General features: G+C 44.8%; 2 protein-coding genes and 3 long non-coding RNA genes across 5 annotated transcripts in view; 4 read left to right on the top strand and 1 right to left on the bottom strand.

The window, feature by feature from the left end:
• The window catches only part of LOC309484529, a 349,759-nt gene that overhangs the window by 225,173 nt on the left and 107,565 nt on the right, over positions 1-17,021 (top strand). The window lies entirely within an intron of this gene.
• The window catches only part of LOC309484394 (NLR family CARD domain-containing protein 3-like), a 69,655-nt gene that overhangs the window by 22,766 nt on the left and 29,868 nt on the right, over positions 1-17,021 (bottom strand). The gene's annotated exons all lie outside the window — the stretch shown is intronic.
• LOC309484537 overlaps positions 1-17,021 on the top strand; it is a 102,705-nt gene that overhangs the window by 12,140 nt on the left and 73,544 nt on the right. The gene's annotated exons all lie outside the window — the stretch shown is intronic.
• Positions 6,661-6,975, top strand: LOC309484549. The gene is made up of 2 exons (XR_014200912.1): positions 6,661-6,810; positions 6,923-6,975. It is a non-coding gene; the product is annotated as an uncharacterized lncRNA (long non-coding RNA).
• On the top strand, positions 10,130-14,619 carry LOC309483750 (uncharacterized protein; the record flags this gene model as incomplete). Its single annotated transcript, XM_082149710.1, has 2 exons — positions 10,130-14,454; positions 14,567-14,619. One exon carries the CDS (start codon positions 10,130-10,132, stop codon positions 13,961-13,963), a length of 3,834 nt encoding a protein of 1,277 aa, XP_082005836.1. The 3' UTR covers positions 13,964-14,454; positions 14,567-14,619.

The following is a 17,021-nucleotide window of genomic DNA, read 5'->3' on the forward strand; positions in this document are numbered from 1 at the left end:
GACAGTGTGTGTTATCTCAGTGAGGGGTGTGTGTAGTGTGTTTCCCTCTCAGTGTGTTCTGTGTGACAGTGTGTGTTATCTCAGTGAGGGTTGTGTGTAGTGTGTTTCCTCTCAGTGTGTTCTGTGTGACAGTGTGTGTTATCTCAGTGAGGGGTGTGTGTAGTGTGTTTCCTCTCAGTGTGTTCTGTGTGACAGTGTGTGTTATCTCAGTGAGGGTTGTGTGTAGTGTGTTTCCTCTCAGTGTGTTCTGAGGGACAGTGTGTGTTATCTCAGTGAGGGGTGTGTGTAGTGTGTTTCCTCTCAGTGTGTTCTGTGTGACAGTGTGTGTTATCTCAGTGAGGGGTGTGTGTAGTGTGTTTCCTCTCAGTGTGTTCTGAGGGACAGTGTGTGTTATCTCAGTGAGGGTTGTGTGTAGTGTGTTTCCTCTCAGTGTGTTCTGTGTGACAGTGTGTGTTATCTCAGTGAGGGGTGTGTGTAGTGTGTTTCCTCTCAGTGTGTTCTGTGTGACAGTGTGTGTTATCTCAGTGAGGGGTGTGTGTAGTGTGTTTCCTCTCAGTGTGTTCTGTGTGACAGTGTGTGTTATCTCAGTGAGGGGTGTGTGTAGTGTGTTTCCTCTCAGTGTGTTCTGAGGGACAGTGTGTGTTATCTCAGTGAGGGGTGTGTGTAGTGTGTTTCCTCTCAGTGTGTTCTGAGTGACAGTGTGTGTTATCTCAGTGAGGGGTGTGTGTAGTGTGTTTCCTCTCAGTGTGTTCTGAGTGACAGTGTGTGTTATCTCAGTGAGGGTTGTGTGTAGTGTGTTTCCTCTCAGTGTGTTCTGAGGGACAGTGTGTGTTATCTCAGTGAGGGGTGTGTGTAGTGTGTTTCCTCTCAGTGTGTTCTGAGTGACAGTGTGTGTTATCTCAGTGAGGGTTGTGTGTAGTGTGTTTCCTCTCAGTGTGTTCTGAGTGACAGTGTGTGTTATCTCAGTGAGGGGTGTGTGTAGTGTGTTTCCTCTCAGTGTGTTCTGAGGGACAGTGTGTGTTATCTCAGTGAGGGGTGTGTGTAGTGTGTTTCCTCTCAGTGTGTTCTGAGGGACAGTGTGTGTTATCTCAGTGAGGGGTGTGTGTAGTGTGTTTCCTCTCAGTGTGTTCTGAGGGACAGTGTGTGTTATCTCAGTGAGGGGTGTGTGTAGTGTGTTTCCTCTCAGTGTGTTCTGAGTGACAGTGTGTGTTATCTCAGTGAGGGTTGTGTGTAGTGTGTTTCCTCTCAGTGTGTTCTGAGGGACAGTGTGTGTTATCTCAGTGAGGGTTGTGTGTAGTGTGTTTCCTCTCAGTGTGTTCTGAGGGACAGTGTGTGTTATCTCAGTGAGGGGTGTGTGTAGTGTGTTTCCTCTCATTGTGTTCTGAGTGACAGTGTGTGTTATCTCAGTGAGGGGTGTGTGTAGTGTGTTTCCTCTCATTGTGTTCTGAGTGACAGTGTGTGTTATCTCAGTGAGGGTTGTGTGTGTGTAGTGTGTTTCCTCTCAGTGTGTTCTGAGTGACAGTGTGTGTTATCTCAGTGAGGGGTGTGTGTAGTGTGTTTCCTCTCAGTGTGTTCTGAGTGACAGTGTGTGTTATCTCAGTGAGGGTTGTGTGTAGTGTGTTTCCTCTCAGTGTGTTCTGTGTGACAGTGTGTGTTATCTCAGTGAGGGGTGTGTGTAGTGTGTTTCCTCTCAGTGTGTTCTGAGTGACAGTGTGTTGTTATCTCAGTGAGGGGTGTGTGTAGTGTGTTTCCTCTCAGTGTGTTCTGAGTGACAGTGTGTGTTATCTCAGTGAGGGGTGTGTGTGTAGTGTGTTTCCTCTCAGTGTGTTCTGAGTGACAGTGTGTGTTATCTCAGTGAGGGGTTGTGTGTAGTGTGTTTCCTCTCAGTGTGTTCTGAGTGACAGTGTGTGTTATCTCAGTGAGGGGTGTGTGTAGTGTGTTTCCTCTCAGTGTGTTCTGAGTGACAGTGTGTGTTATCTCAGTGAGGGTTGTGTGTAGTGTGTTTCCTCTCAGTGTGTTCTGAGTGACAGTGTGTGTTATCTCAGTGAGGGGTGTGTGTAGTGTGTTTCCTCTCATTGTGTTCTGAGTGACAGTGTGTGTTATCTCAGTGAGGGTTGTGTGTGTAGTGTGTTTCCTCTCAGTGTGTTCTGAGTGACAGTGTGTGTTATCTCAGTGAGGGGTGTGTGTAGTGTGTTTCCTCTCAGTGTGTTCTGAGTGACAGTGTGTGTTATCTCAGTGAGGGGTGTGTGTAGTGTGTTTCCTCTCAGTGTGTTCTGAGTGACAGTGTGTGTTATCTCAGTGAGGGGTTGTGTGTAGTGTGTTTCCTCTCAGTGTGTTCTGAGTGACAGTGTGTGTTATCTCAGTGAGGGTTGTGTGTAGTGTGTTTCCTCTCAGTGTGTTCTGAGTGACAGTGTGTGTTATCTCAGTGAGGGTTGTGTGTAGTGTGTTTCCTCTCAGTGTGTTCTGAGTGACAGTGTGTGTTATCTCAGTGAGGGGTGTGTGTAGTGTGTTTCCTCTCAGTGTGTTCTGAGGGACAGTGTGTGTTATCTCAGTGAGGGGTGTGTGTAGTGTTTTTCCTCTCAGTGTGTTCTGAGTGACAGTGTGTGTTATCTCAGTGAGGGTTGTGTGTGTAGTGTGTTTCCTCTCAGTGTGTTCTGAGGGACAGTGTGTGTTATCTCAGTGAGGGTTGTGTGTAGTGTGTTTCCTCTCAGTGTGTTCTGAGGGACAGTGTGTGTTATCTCAGTGAGGGGTGTGTGTAGTGTGTTTCCTCTCAGTGTGTTCTGAGGGACAGTGTGTGTTATCTCAGTGAGGGGTGTGTGTAGTGTGTTTCCTCTCATTGTGTTCTGAGTGACAGTGTGTGTTATCTCAGTGAGGGTTGTGTGTAGTGTGTTTCCTCTCAGTGTGTTCTGAGTGACAGTGTGTGTTATCTCAGTGAGGGGTGTGTGTAGTGTGTTTCCTCTCAGTGTGTTCTGAGGGACAGTGTGTGTTATCTCAGTGAGGGGTGTGTGTAGTGTGTTTCCTCTCAGTGTGTTCTGAGTGACAGTGTGTGTTATCTCAGTGAGGGGTGTGTGTAGTGTGTTACCTCTCAGTGTGTTCTGAGTGACAGTGTGTGTTATCTCAGTGAGGGGTGTGTGTAGTGTGTTTCCTCTCAGTGTGTTCTGAGTGACAGTGTGTGTTATCTCAGTGAGGGTTGTGTGTAGTGTGTTTCCTCTCAGTGTGTTCTGAGTGACAGTGTGTGTTATCTCAGTGAGGGGTGTGTGTAGTGTGTTTCCTCTCAGTGTGTTCTGAGTGACAGTGTGTGTTATCTCAGTGAGGGGTGTGTGTAGTGTGTTACTCTCAGTGTGTTCTGAGTGACAGTGTGTGTTATCTCAGTGAGGGGTGTGTGTAGTGTGTTTCCTCTCAGTGTGTTCTGAGGGACAGTGTGTGTTATCTCAGTGAGGGTTGTGTGTAGTGTGTTTCCTCTCAGTGTGTTCTGAGTGACAGTGTGTGTTATCTCAGTGAGGGGTGTGTGTAGTGTGTTACTCTCAGTGTGTTCTGAGTGACAGTGTGTGTTATCTCAGTGAGGGGTGTGTGTAGTGTGTTACTCTCAGTGTGTTCTGAGTGACAGTGTGTGTTATCTCAGTGAGGGGTGTGTGTAGTGTGTTACTCTCAGTGTGTTCTGAGTGACAGTGTGTGTTATCTCAGTGAGGGGTGTGTGTAGTGTGTTTCCTCTCAGTGTGTTCTGAGGGACAGTGTGTGTTATCTCAGTGAGGGGTGTGTGTAGTGTGTTACTCTCAGTGTGTTCTGAGTGACAGTGTGTGTTATCTCAGTGAGGGGTGTGTGTAGTGTGTTTCCTCTCAGTGTGTTCTGAGGGACAGTGTGTGTTATCTCAGTGAGGGGTGTGTGTAGTGTGTTTCCTCTCATTGTGTTCTGAGTGACAGTGTGTGTTATCTCAGTGAGGGTTGTGTGTGTGTAGTGTGTTTCCTCTCAGTGTGTTCTGAGTGACAGTGTGTGTTATCTCAGTGAGGGGTGTGTGTAGTGTGTTTCCTCTCAGTGTGTTCTGAGGGACAGTGTGTGTTATCTCAGTGAGGGGTGTGTGTAGTGTGTTTCCTCTCAGTGTGTTCTGAGTGACAGTGTGTGTTATCTCAGTGAGGGTTGTGTGTAGTGTGTTTCCTCTCAGTGTGTTCTGAGTGACAGTGTGTGTTATCTCAGTGAGGGGTGTGTGTAGTGTGTTTCCTCTCAGTGTGTTCTGAGTGACAGTGTGTGTTATCTCAGTGAGGGGTTGTGTGTGTGTGTTTCCTCTCAGTGTGTTCTGAGTGACAGTGTGTGTTATCTCAGTGAGGGTTGTGTGTAGTGTGTTTCCTCTCAGTGTGTTCTGAGTGACAGTGTGTGTTATCTCAGTGAGGGTTGTGTGTAGTGTGTTTCCTCTCAGTGTGTTCTGAGTGACAGTGTGTGTTATCTCAGTGAGGGGTGTGTGTAGTGTGTTTCCTCTCATTGTGTTCTGAGTGACAGTGTGTGTTATCTCAGTGAGGGTTGTGTGTGTGTAGTGTGTTTCCTCTCAGTGTGTTCTGAGTGACAGTGTGTGTTATCTCAGTGAGGGGTGTGTGTAGTGTGTTTCCTCTCAGTGTGTTCTGAGGGACAGTGTGTGTTATCTCAGTGAGGGGTGTGTGTAGTGTTTTTCCTCTCAGTGTGTTCTGAGTGACAGTGTGTGTTATCTCAGTGAGGGTTGTGTGTGTAGTGTGTTTCCTCTCAGTGTGTTCTGAGGGACAGTGTGTGTTATCTCAGTGAGGGTTGTGTGTAGTGTGTTTCCTCTCAGTGTGTTCTGAGGGACAGTGTGTGTTATCTCAGTGAGGGGTGTGTGTAGTGTGTTTCCTCTCAGTGTGTTCTGAGGGACAGTGTGTGTTATCTCAGTGAGGGGTGTGTGTAGTGTGTTTCCTCTCATTGTGTTCTGAGTGACAGTGTGTGTTATCTCAGTGAGGGTTGTGTGTAGTGTGTTTCCTCTCAGTGTGTTCTGAGTGACAGTGTGTGTTATCTCAGTGAGGGGTGTGTGTAGTGTGTTACTCTCAGTGTGTTCTGAGTGACAGTGTGTGTTATCTCAGTGAGGGGTGTGTGTAGTGTGTTTCCTCTCAGTGTGTTCTGAGGGACAGTGTGTGTTATCTCAGTGAGGGGTGTGTGTAGTGTGTTTCCTCTCAGTGTGTTCTGAGTGACAGTGTGTGTTATCTCAGTGAGGGGTGTGTGTAGTGTGTTACTCTCAGTGTGTTCTGAGTGACAGTGTGTGTTATCTCAGTGAGGGGTGTGTGTAGTGTGTTTCCTCTCAGTGTGTTCTGAGGGACAGTGTGTGTTATCTCAGTGAGGGGTGTGTGTAGTGTGTTACTCTCAGTGTGTTCTGAGTGACAGTGTGTGTTATCTCAGTGAGGGTTGTGTGTAGTGTGTTTCCTCTCAGTGTGTTCTGAGGGACAGTGTGTGTTATCTCAGTGAGGGTTGTGTGTAGTGTGTTTCCTCTCAGTGTGTTCTGAGTGACAGTGTGTGTTATCTCAGTGAGGGGTGTGTGTAGTGTGTTACTCTCAGTGTGTTCTGAGTGACAGTGTGTGTTATCTCAGTGAGGGGTGTGTGTAGTGTGTTACTCTCAGTGTGTTCTGAGTGACAGTGTGTGTTATCTCAGTGAGGGGTGTGTGTAGTGTGTTACTCTCAGTGTGTTCTGAGTGACAGTGTGTGTTATCTCAGTGAGGGGTGTGTGTAGTGTGTTTCCTCTCAGTGTGTTCTGAGTGACAGTGTGTGTTATCTCAGTGAGGGGTGTGTGTAGTGTGTTTCCTCTCAGTGTGTTCTGAGTGACAGTGTGTGTTATCTCAGTGAGGGGTGTGTGTAGTGTGTTACTCTCAGTGTGTTCTGAGTGACAGTGTGTGTTATCTCAGTGAGGGGTGTGTGTAGTGTGTTTCCTCTCAGTGTGTTCTGAGGGACAGTGTGTGTTATCTCAGTGAGGGGTGTGTGTAGTGTGTTTCCTCTCAGTGTGTTCTGAGTGACAGTGTGTGTTATCTCAGTGAGGGGTGTGTGTAGTGTGTTTCCTCTCAGTGTGTTCTGAGGGACAGTGTGTGTTATCTCAGTGAGGGTTGTGTGTAGTGTGTTTCCTCTCAGTGTGTTCTGAGTGACAGTGTGTGTTATCTCAGTGAGGGGTGTGTGTAGTGTGTTACTCTCAGTGTGTTCTGAGTGACAGTGTGTGTTATCTCAGTGAGGGGTGTGTGTAGTGTGTTTCCTCTCAGTGTGTTCTGAGTGACAGTGTGTGTTATCTCAGTGAGGGGTGTGTGTAGTGTGTTACTCTCAGTGTGTTCTGAGTGACAGTGTGTGTTATCTCAGTGAGGGTTGTGTGTAGTGTGTTCTGAGTGACAGTGTGTGTTATCTCAGTGAGGGGTTGTGTGTAGTGTGTTACTCTCAGTGTGTTCTGAGTGACAGTGTGTGTTATCTCTGTAAATGCTGTTATACAGATGCTCTAATCAATGCATTTCGTTAATAATTCATGTAAAAATTGAATTTATAATTTCATGCATTCATCTATTTGACATTTGATGTATAAATGTGCATTCTATGTGATGTTATGCAAATTGTTCATGTTTCTTTAAATGTAAGGCGCGAGAATGCGTCACTTTAGCGGATATGACAAAATATTGCGTCACCCCCCCCCCCCCCCCCCCCGATAGACGGAAGATAGAGCAGACGCCTCACGAGGCTCTGAAAGTTTAAGTTAAAATACGAGTTGTCTCAAGTCAGAGGATAATAAGAAGATTTAGTTGAAACAAAGGACTCAAGAACCTCTTTTCATGACAAGCAGCCAACGAGGTATTTGTCTCACATGTATATTTGTTTAATGTGTGGAAAGCATCATTTTTGTATATCTCGCTTCCTGTATAATATGCTGATGTGTTTCTACTATGTTCATTTATGAATGCAGTTCTCACGGCGTGAACGAGACGAGCCAAAGCATTAAACGCCCGTTATAAGGAACCCACCTGTGTCTGTGTGTTGTTGTGAAGAGAGTTACAGTGAGAACTCGCCTGCTCGACGTCGCGGGTAGGAGAGAGATAACGAGAGCATCGCGGGTGTCGACGTCGACCGGATGAAGAGCCGAGCCAGCCGGCGATCCGGCGTTTCAGATAAGCAAAGCCCATAACCCATCATCGTCATAACGATCGCGGGAATCGGTGATTAGACTTTGAAGGTGCAACATTTCAAGCTATAATCAAGAAGTGCTCTGCCACAAGGAAGCTATAGGTGGCGTGAGAAGTGATTTAACTTGAAGATTGCATAAAGGAAAGGTCTATTTGTCCTGCATACAGTGTTTGGGAAAATCTATCATGCTTGTGTTTGATTTATATTATTACAACTGAAATCATATTTTGGGCTTGTGAGATATAATCAAGCTTTAAGTTAAACTTAAAGGGAAACTACACGTATATTGAAATCTTTATTTTTGAAAAAAAATAAGTGATTCAATACATTTTTGAGTGCATTCTCTCTGCATTTAAGGTTTATTCATTGCGTTATACAATGTGAAGTGCAATTTGTAATCATTTATTTATTTATTTTTTATATATATATTTCTTGGTTCTAAAATTGAAGCAATTTACAAGTAGTTAAGTTTAAACTGGTGCAATATTGAAGTCTGCAATTAGAAAATCCTGAGTTCTAGTTGTTAAGAAGCTAGTACGTTTATTATCAACCTAATTATTTACTTTAGGCCCATTCTAGCTTACATTCACATATAAACAAGCTTAATTTAACACACACAAATCTAATTTAAGCTTCGTTGCCACACACATTTAATATTCATTCGAAGATGTCTGACTCAAATGCTGAAGCCTGCCATAAAAATGCCAAATCATCTGTTCAGCTTGAAGTTACAGATCAAGAACATGCAGAAGAAGAGGTGGAAAGGCTGAGAAGAAGTGAAAGAACCCGAACCCTAACAGAAAAGGGAAGAGAACTTCAAGAAAAAAGGTTGAAAAGTGTACAACGACGATACAGAATCATCCATGAGAAATGGAGGTATTATGCAAGATTAGGCAAGGAGTTATTGTCTGATGAGGCCTCCCAAGACGAATTGAAAGAGCTGATTGACAACATAGAAAGCACATGCTCTGAGGTAAAGATCATTTATGAAGAGTTGCGTCGAGTGCAAACTCCTGAACCAGATCTGCGACGCAAAGTTGACACTTGCATATCACTATCCGGATTCATTATTCAACGTGCTCGTAGGCAATTGGAAGGACATGCAGCAGATATGGAGGAAGAACCCTGGCCTGATGTTGGATCGATCCTAAACTCGACAGGTTCTTTATCAAGACCATGTTCTCCTCAATCAAGATGTGGTTCAACCCATACTAGCATCCACTCAGTCAAAAGAAATGAAGCAGTGGCTGAAGCTGCTGCATCTCAGGAAGTTTTGGCAGTGTTGGAAGAACAAGAAAAGGAAGTGGTTGAACTTCAAAGGCTAGAGTTTGAAAGTAAACAATGTTTAGCACAATTTGAGTCTGAGGACATGGCTAGACAACAAGCAATGGAGGACAAGCGCAGAAAGCTTGAACGTTTAGAAGAAATTAAGAAGTTGAATGCTGCAAGAGCTCGAGCTAAGGTGTATGAGGAAGTCGAAGGAAATGTTCAAGTAATTGATTTTCTGCATGCTGAAACAGTAGGAGATCTTCAAGTTCCCAGTTTCACGACTCCCCCAGCCAATACTCGCTCTCTGCCAGTCACGGCTCAAGTCCTCCAGGCTTCAAGCCCTCCATTTATTCCTCAAAATCTGCCAGTCTCAACCCAAACCCTCCAGGCCTCAAGTTCCCCATTTATTCCTCCATCTTCCCAAGTTGCAAATCAAGGTCTTAATTTACAATCTCTGCATTGGTCATCTCAAGCTCCACCAGCTTTAACGTATATGCCTCAAATGCAAAACAACTCTGACTTGGTCAGCGCGCTCGCAGAAGCTATGAGTGCCAACCGCCTTCCAACGCCAGAACCTGCATTATTTATGGGAGATCCTCTGAAGTTCAAAGATTGGCAGCTTTCTTTTGAAACACTAATTGATAGGAAAAACATTCCGAAGAACGAGAAGCTGTATTACCTAAGAAAGTACTTAGGTGGCGCTGCAAAGAAAACTGTTGAAGGATTCTTCTTACTTGGCACAGAAGCAGCATATGACTCTGCCTGGCAGCTGTTGGAAAAACGTTTTGGAGACCCATTCATAATTGGGAAGTCCTTCAGAGACAGGCTGCATGCATGGCCGAAGATAAGCTCTAAAGATGGTTGTGAACTAAGAGAGTTTACAGACTTCCTTAAGAGTTGTGAAGCTGCAATGCCCCATCTTAAGACATTAGAAGTTCTCAATGACTGCAATGAGAATCAAAAAATCCTGCTAAAGTTGCCAGATTGGTTAGTGTCAAGATGGAACCGCAAGGTGATGGAAGCTAGAGAAGCAAATGCTGAATTCCCAAAATTCAAGGAGTTTGTAGACTTCCTATCAAAGGAAGCAGATCTTGCTTGTGATCCTATATCCTCAATACAAGCACTTAAGAGCATAGAAAGCGGGAAACCAAGATATTCTCGAAACCAACCCATTCAAGCAAAGGCATTGTACACAAACGTGGCACAGAGCAGTGTCTCATCATGTGTTTTCTGTAAAAGAACCGGACATGTCTTGGCTAAGTGTAGAAGGTTTGTTGAGAAGACAGTTCAAGATCGTGTCAAGTTTGTGCGAGAAGAGAAACTCTGCTTTGGATGTTTGCAGACTGGTCATCATTCGAGAAGATGTGAGAATAAGAGTACATGTGAAAAGTGTCAAAAGAGACATCCAACGTGTTTGCATGATGACAAGTTCAAAGAATATCAAAGGACTTCCCCTTTGAAGAGAGAAGATTGTTCAAAAGACAAAACTGACAGCAAAGAAATAGCTGCAGCAGTAATCACCAATGCAGTCAGACAAGAAGGTTTTAACACACAAACTTCCACGACCATACCAGTTTGGGTGTCTTCCACGAAATGGCCAGATCAAGAAGTCCTTGTCTATGCACTCTTAGACACGCAGAGTGACACAACGTTTATACTTGATGAAGTAGCCCAAGACCTCAATACCAACAAGGAGATAGTCAGTTTGCAGCTATCTACTATGTCAGCAAAGTCAACAGTCATACCTTGCCAGAAACTGACGAATCTTCAAGTGAGAGGATACAATTCTGAAAAGAGGATCCTATTGCCAGTGGTTTTCACACGAGAGTTTATTCCGGCAAACAGGTCGCATATCCCAACTTCAGAAACCGCTCTAAAATGGCCCCATCTGCAACAATTGGCAGACAAGATTCCACCTCCATTAGATTGCAAAATTGCCCTTTTGATTGGCTATAACTGTCAACAAGCCCTTCTCCCCAAAGAGATCTTGTCTGGTGAAGAAAATCAGCCATATGCCCAACGAACTGACCTCGGCTGGAGTATTGTCGGCTGCTCGTACCCTGCAAGTGATTTCAGCGACATGATAGGAATCAGTCACAGAACCTTAGTGCGACAAGTGATGCCTGCAGCAAAGCCATCAGTTGATCTAAAGAGAGAAGTGCATTTCGTATGCAGAACCCATGTGAAGGAAATCATTCCAACAGATGTTATCAAGGCACTTGAACTTGACTTCACAGATCACAGTGCAGATGATAATCCAGTGTCTCAGGAAGACATGCTCTTCTTATCCAAGGCAAGAGAAGGTATAAGGCAGAAGGAAGATGGCCACTATGAACTTCCACTTCCTTTCAAGACCGACAAGCCTAGTCTACCAGATAATAGACAATCTGCTGTTCATAGACTTAACTCATTGGAACGACGAATGAGGAGAGACAAACAATATCACAAGGATTATGTCAATTTCATGAATGACATAATAGCCCGAAAGGATGCTGAGAAGGTTCCAATGTCTGAACTGGATAACCAACCAGCATGGTATATTCCGCACCACGGAGTCTACCACCCCCACAAACCAGGAAAGATCCGGGTGGTTTTCGATTGTTCAGCACGCTTCCATGAAACCTCTCTGAATGATCACCTCTTGACTGGTCCAGACCTGACCAACACATTAGTTGGAGTACTGTGTCGATTTAGGAAGGGTCCAATTGCCATTATGTGCGACGTCGAAAGAATGTTCCATCAATTTCATGTCGCAAAGGAACACCAAGACTACTTGAGATTTCTCTGGTGGGACGAAGGCAATCTGGATTCCAAACCCTCTACGTATAGGATGAAGGTACACCTGTTTGGGGCAGCTTCATCCCCTGGCTGCTCAAACTTTGGATTCAAGTATCTAGCATCACAAGGTCATGGAAAGTTCAGCGAAGAGTCCATCAAGTTTATCCAGAGAAGCTTTTACGTTGATGATGGCTTAACAAGCGTGTGGTCATCCACCGAAGCTGTACATCTTGTGAAGGAGGCAAGAGCCTTATGCAGAACAGGAAATCTTAGGTTACACAAATTTGTATCCAATAATAAAGAAGTGATTGCCACAATACCGCCCGAAGAATGTGCAGAAACTAAAGATTTAGACATGGCCTTTGGAGAACTTCACATCGAGCGAGCACTTGGAGTTCAGTGGTGCATCGAAGCGGATGAATTCCAATTCAGAGTTGTAGTCAAGAACAATCCACTTACAAGAAGAGGAGTTCTTTCAACGGTAGCCTCCGTTTTCGACCCACTAGGATTTGTTGCCCCTTTCTTACTAGTTGGCAAACAAATACTTCAAGGTCTATGCAGGGAAAAGGTGAGCTGGGATGAAGATCTTCCCGAGCACATTCTGCCACAATGGGAATCTTGGCTCAGAGACTTGCCTGCACTGGCAGTTCTAAAGGTCCCAAGAAGCTACCATCCAACGAACTTCGACAAGGTCGTTCTGTATGAGCTTCACAATTTTTCTGATGCAAGCTTCAGTGGATACGGAGCATGCTCATATCTCCGTGCAGTAAGTGAAACCGGGCAGGTCAGTTGCTCACTCATCATGGGAAAAGCGAGAGTAGCCCCTACCAAGTTAACGACTATCCCAAGGCTTGAACTGTCATCGGCTGTGACTTCAGTCCGCAACGGTGATCTCATCAGAAGGGAACTTGAAGTTGAAAACCTGCAAGAGTATTACTGGACTGATTCGATGGTGGTCCTTGGCTATGTGAATAATGATGCCAAGAGATTTCACACGTTTGTAGCTAACCGAATTCAACGCATAAAGTCCAGTACCAACCCTGAACAATGGCATCATGTCAGCTCCGAAAACAATCCTGCTGACCACGCCTCTCGAGGACTGAGTGCCATTCAGCTGAAAGAGTCTAACTGGCTAAAGGGACCTGACTTTCTGTGGCAGAGAAATCTCCCACACAAAGAGGAAACGGTGGGAGAAATAGAAATGACTGACCCAGAGCTTAGGAAAGCCCATGTTTGCAAGGTTAAGACAAAGGAAGTGAATTCAATGGTGAGCCACTTTACAAAATTCTCTGATTGGTCCAGGGCAGTGAGGGCTGTCGCCAGGCTCAAGAGATGCATAAGAGAATTTAGAAGAGTTCAGCCAAGAACGAATGAAGCAACCAGTCTCGAAGAAAGAAAGGAAGCTGAAATAGCCATTATCAAGCTGGTGCAAGAAGACGCCTTCGCTGAAGATATCAAAAGGATCAAGCTCCAGAAAGAAGGTAGCCTGAACAAGCACAACTGTTTGCGTAAGTTAAATGCCTTCTTGGACCAGAATGGTGTCCTCAGGGTGGGAGGACGACTTTCTCATTCAACCTTACATCATGACGTTAAGCATCCTGTAATACTTCCAAAGAAATCTCATGTGTCAGCCTTGCTCGTTAAACATCATCATGAGCGTGTACACCACCAAGGAAGAGGCATAACCATGAATGAGTTGCGTGCAAATGGAGTATGGATCTTAGGATGTGGAAATGTCGTCTCCTCACACATCTACAAATGTGTAAAATGTAGAATATACAGAAGAGCTACTGAGGTTCAGCGGATGGCAGATCTACCGGAAGAGAGAACCGAAACATCCCCTCCCTTTACATTCAGTGGTGTAGATTGTTTCGGCCCTTTCATTGTAAAAGAGGGAAGAAGGGAATTAAAGCGATATGGATTGCTGTTTACCTGCTTATGCTCTAGAGCTGTACATATAGAGACGCTTGACGATCTGACCACAGACGCTTTCATGAATGCACTTCGAGTGTTCATAGCCATTAGAGGACCTGTACGTCAATTAAGATGTGATCAGGGAACAAATTTCATGGGCGCTAGAAGAGAGTTTTCTGAGTTGATCAAAGGGATGGATCAAGAACGTCTTAGAGCAATTAATTGTGAATTTGTAGTGAATGTCCCCTCAGCGAGTCACATGGGTGGAGTCTGGGAGCGCCAGATTCGAACGATCCGAAGTATCCTGACCGCCATGCTCGACAAGTCTGCAAGTAGACTTGATACTACAACTCTCAGGACATTCCTTTATGAGACAATGGCCATAATCAACAGCAGACCTCTAAGTGTTGAACATCTTCACAATCCTGCCGGTCCAGAACCACTCACTCCTAATCACATGCTAACCATGAAATCTGCAATCATTTTGCCACCTCCGGGACAGTTCGGCAAAGAAGACCTCTATCTGCGTAAAAGGTGGAGAAGAGTGCAGTACTTGGCCAATGAATTCTGGCAAAGGTGGAAACGTGAATATCTGTTGAATCTCCAACAACGTCAAAAATGGCAAAAAACATCTCGAAATTCCCAAGTAGATGACATCGTGATTCTTCAAGATGACAATGCTCGAAGAAACGAATGGAAGCTTGCTAGAGTGATTAAAGCTTACCCTAGTTCAGATGGCATTGTGCGAAAGGTGAAGCTACTAGTCAGTGACACTACCTTTGTTAAGGGAAAACCACAAACTAGATCAGTTTATCTAGAAAGGCCTATTCACAAAGTAGTTACTTTACTTGAAGCCAATTGAGTCACACACATCACTACTACTACACTCATTTAGGACTAAAGGGTATGAATCCAATTCTTTTCATATATTTTGTTCTAAGAAAACCCCCACATTTTGAGTAAATGAGTGATTTTGGTGGGAGTGTAAATGCTGTTATACAGATGCTCTAATCAATGCATTTCGTTAATAATTCATGTAAAAATTGAATTTATAATTTCATGCATTCATCTATTTGACATTTGATGTATAAATGTGCATTCTATGTGATGTTATGCAAATTGTTCATGTTTCTTTAAATGTAAGGCGCGAGAATGCGTCACTTTAGCGGATATGACAAAATATTGCGTCACCCCCCCCCCCCCCCCCCCGATAGACGGAAGATAGAGCAGACGCCTCACGAGGCTCTGAAAGTTTAAGTTAAAATACGAGTTGTCTCAAGTCAGAGGATAATAAGAAGATTTAGTTGAAACAAAGGACTCAAGAACCTCTTTTCATGACAAGCAGCCAACGAGGTATTTGTCTCACATGTATATTTGTTTAATGTGTGGAAAGCATCATTTTTGTATATCTCGCTTCCTGTATAATATGCTGATGTGTTTCTACTATGTTCATTTATGAATGCAGTTCTCACGGCGTGAACGAGACGAGCCAAAGCATTAAACGCCCGTTATAAGGAACCGACCTGTGTCTGTGTGTTGTTGTGAAGAGAGTTACAATCTCAGTGAGGGGTGTGTGTAGTGTGTTACTCTCAGTGTGTTCTGAGTGACAGTGTGTGTTATCTCAGTGAGGGTTGTGTGTAGTGTGTTCTGAGTGACAGTGTGTGTTATCTCAGTGAGGGGTTGTGTGTGTAGTGTGTTTCCTCTCAGTGTGTTCTGAGTGACAGTGTGTGTTATCTCAGTGAGGGGTTGTGTGTAGTGTGTTTCCTCTCAGTGTGTTCTGTGTGACAGTGTGTGTTATCTCAGTGAGGGGTTGTGTGTAGTGTGTTTCCTCTCAGTGTGTTCTGAGTGACAGTGTGTGTTATCTCAGTGAGGGGTGTGTGTAGTGTGTTTCCTCTCAGTGTGTTCTGAGTGACAGTGTGTGTTATCTCAGTGAGGGGTGTGTGTAGTGTGTTCTGAGTGACAGTGTGTGTTATCTCAGTGAGGGTTGTGTGTAGTGTGTTTCCTCTCAGTGTGTTCTGAGTGACAGTGTGTGTTATCTCAGTGAGGGGTTGTGTGTAGTGTGTTTCCTCTCAGTGTGTTCTGAGTGACAGTGTGTGTTATCTCAGTGAGGGGTTGTGTGTAGTGTGTTTCCTCTCAGTGTGTTCTGAGTGACAGTGTGTGTTATCTCAGTGAGGGTTGTGTGTAGTGTGTTTCCTCTCAGTGTGTTCTGTGTGACAGTGTGTGTTATCTCAGTGAGGGGTGTGTGTAGTGTGTTTCCTCTCAGTGTGTTCTGTGTGACAGTGTGTGTTATCTCAGTGAGGGGTGTGTGTAGTGTGTTTCCTCTCAGTGTGTTCTGAGTGACAGTGTGTGTTATCTCAGTGAGGGGTGTGTGTAGTGTGTTTCCTCTCAGTGTGTTCTGAGTGACAGTGTGTGTTATCTCAGTGAGGGTTGTGTGTAGTGTGTTTCCTCTCAGTGTGTTCTGAGTGACAGTGTGTGTTATCTCAGTGAGGGGTGTGTGTAGTGTGTTTCCTCTCAGTGTGTTCTGAGTGACAGTGTGTGTTATCTCAGTGAGGGGTGTGTGTAGTGTGTTTCCTCTCAGTGTGTTCTGTGTGACAGTGTGTGTTATCTCAGTGAGGGTTGTGTGTAGTGTGTTTCCTCTCAGTGTGTTCTGTGTGACAGTGTGTGTTATCTCAGTGAGGGGTTGTGTGTAGTGTGTTTCCTCTCAGTGTGTTCTGAGTGACAGTGTGTGTTATCTCAGTGAGGGTTGTGTGTAGTGTGTTTCCTCTCAGTGTGTTCTGTGTGACAGTGTGTGTTATCTCAGTGAGGGGTGTGTGTAGTGTGTTTCCTCTCAGTGTGTTCTGAGTGACAGTGTGTGTTATCTCAGTGAGGGGTGTGTGTAGTGTGTTTCCTCTCAGTGTGTTCTGAGTGACAGTGTGTGTTATCTCAGTGAGGGGTGTGTGTAGTGTGTTTCCTCTCAGTGTGTTCTGTGTGACAGTGTGTGTTATCTCAGTGAGGGGTTGTGTGTAGTGTGTTTCCTCTCAGTGTGTTCTGAGTGACAGTGTGTGTTATCTCAGTGAGGGTTGTGTGTAGTGTGTTTCCTCTCAGTGTGTTCTGAGTGACAGTGTGTGTTATCTCAGTGAGGGGTGTGTGTAGTGTGTTTCCTCTCAGTGTGTTCTGTGTGACAGTGTGTGTTATCTCAGTGAGGGGTTGTGTGTAGTGTGTTTCCTCTCAGTGTGTTCTGAGTGACAGTGTGTGTTATCTCAGTGAGGGGTTGTGTGTAGTGTGTTTCCTCTCAGTGTGTTCTGTGTGACAGTGTGTGTTATCTCAGTGAGGGGTTGTGTGTAGTGTGTTTCCTCTCAGTGTGTTCTGAGTGACAGTGTGTGTTATCTCAGTGAGGGTTGTGTGTAGTGTGTTTCCTCTCAGTGTGTTCTGAGTGACAGTGTGTGTTATCTCAGTGAGGGGTGTGTGTAGTGTGTTTCCTCTCAGTGTGTTCTGTGTGACAGTGTGTGTTATCTCAGTGAGGGGTGTGTGTAGTGTGTTTCCTCTCAGTGTGTTCTGAGTGACAGTGTGTGTTATCTCAGTGAGGGGTGTGTGTAGTGTGTTTCCTCTCAGTGTGTTCTGAGTGACAGTGTGTGTTATCTCAGTGAGGGGTGTGTGTAGTGTGTTTCCTCTCAGTGTGTTCTGAGTGACAGTGTGTGTTATCTCAGTGAGGGTGTGTGTAGTGTGTTCTGAGTGACAGTGTGTGTTATCTCAGTGAGGGTGTGTGTAGTGTGTTTCCTCTCAGTGTGTTCTGAGTGACAGTGTGTGTTATCTCAGTGAGGGGTGTGTGTAGTGTGTTTCCTCTCAGTGTGTTCTGAGTGACAGTGTGTGTTATCTCAGTGAGGGGTGTGTGTAGTGTGTTTCCTCTCAGTGTGTTCTGAGTGACAGTGTGTGTTATCTCA

The sequence above is a fragment of the Leuciscus leuciscus genome (genome assembly GCF_965113295.1).
Source record: "Leuciscus leuciscus genome assembly, chromosome: 20".
NCBI lineage: Eukaryota > Metazoa > Chordata > Actinopteri > Cypriniformes > Leuciscidae > Leuciscus > Leuciscus leuciscus.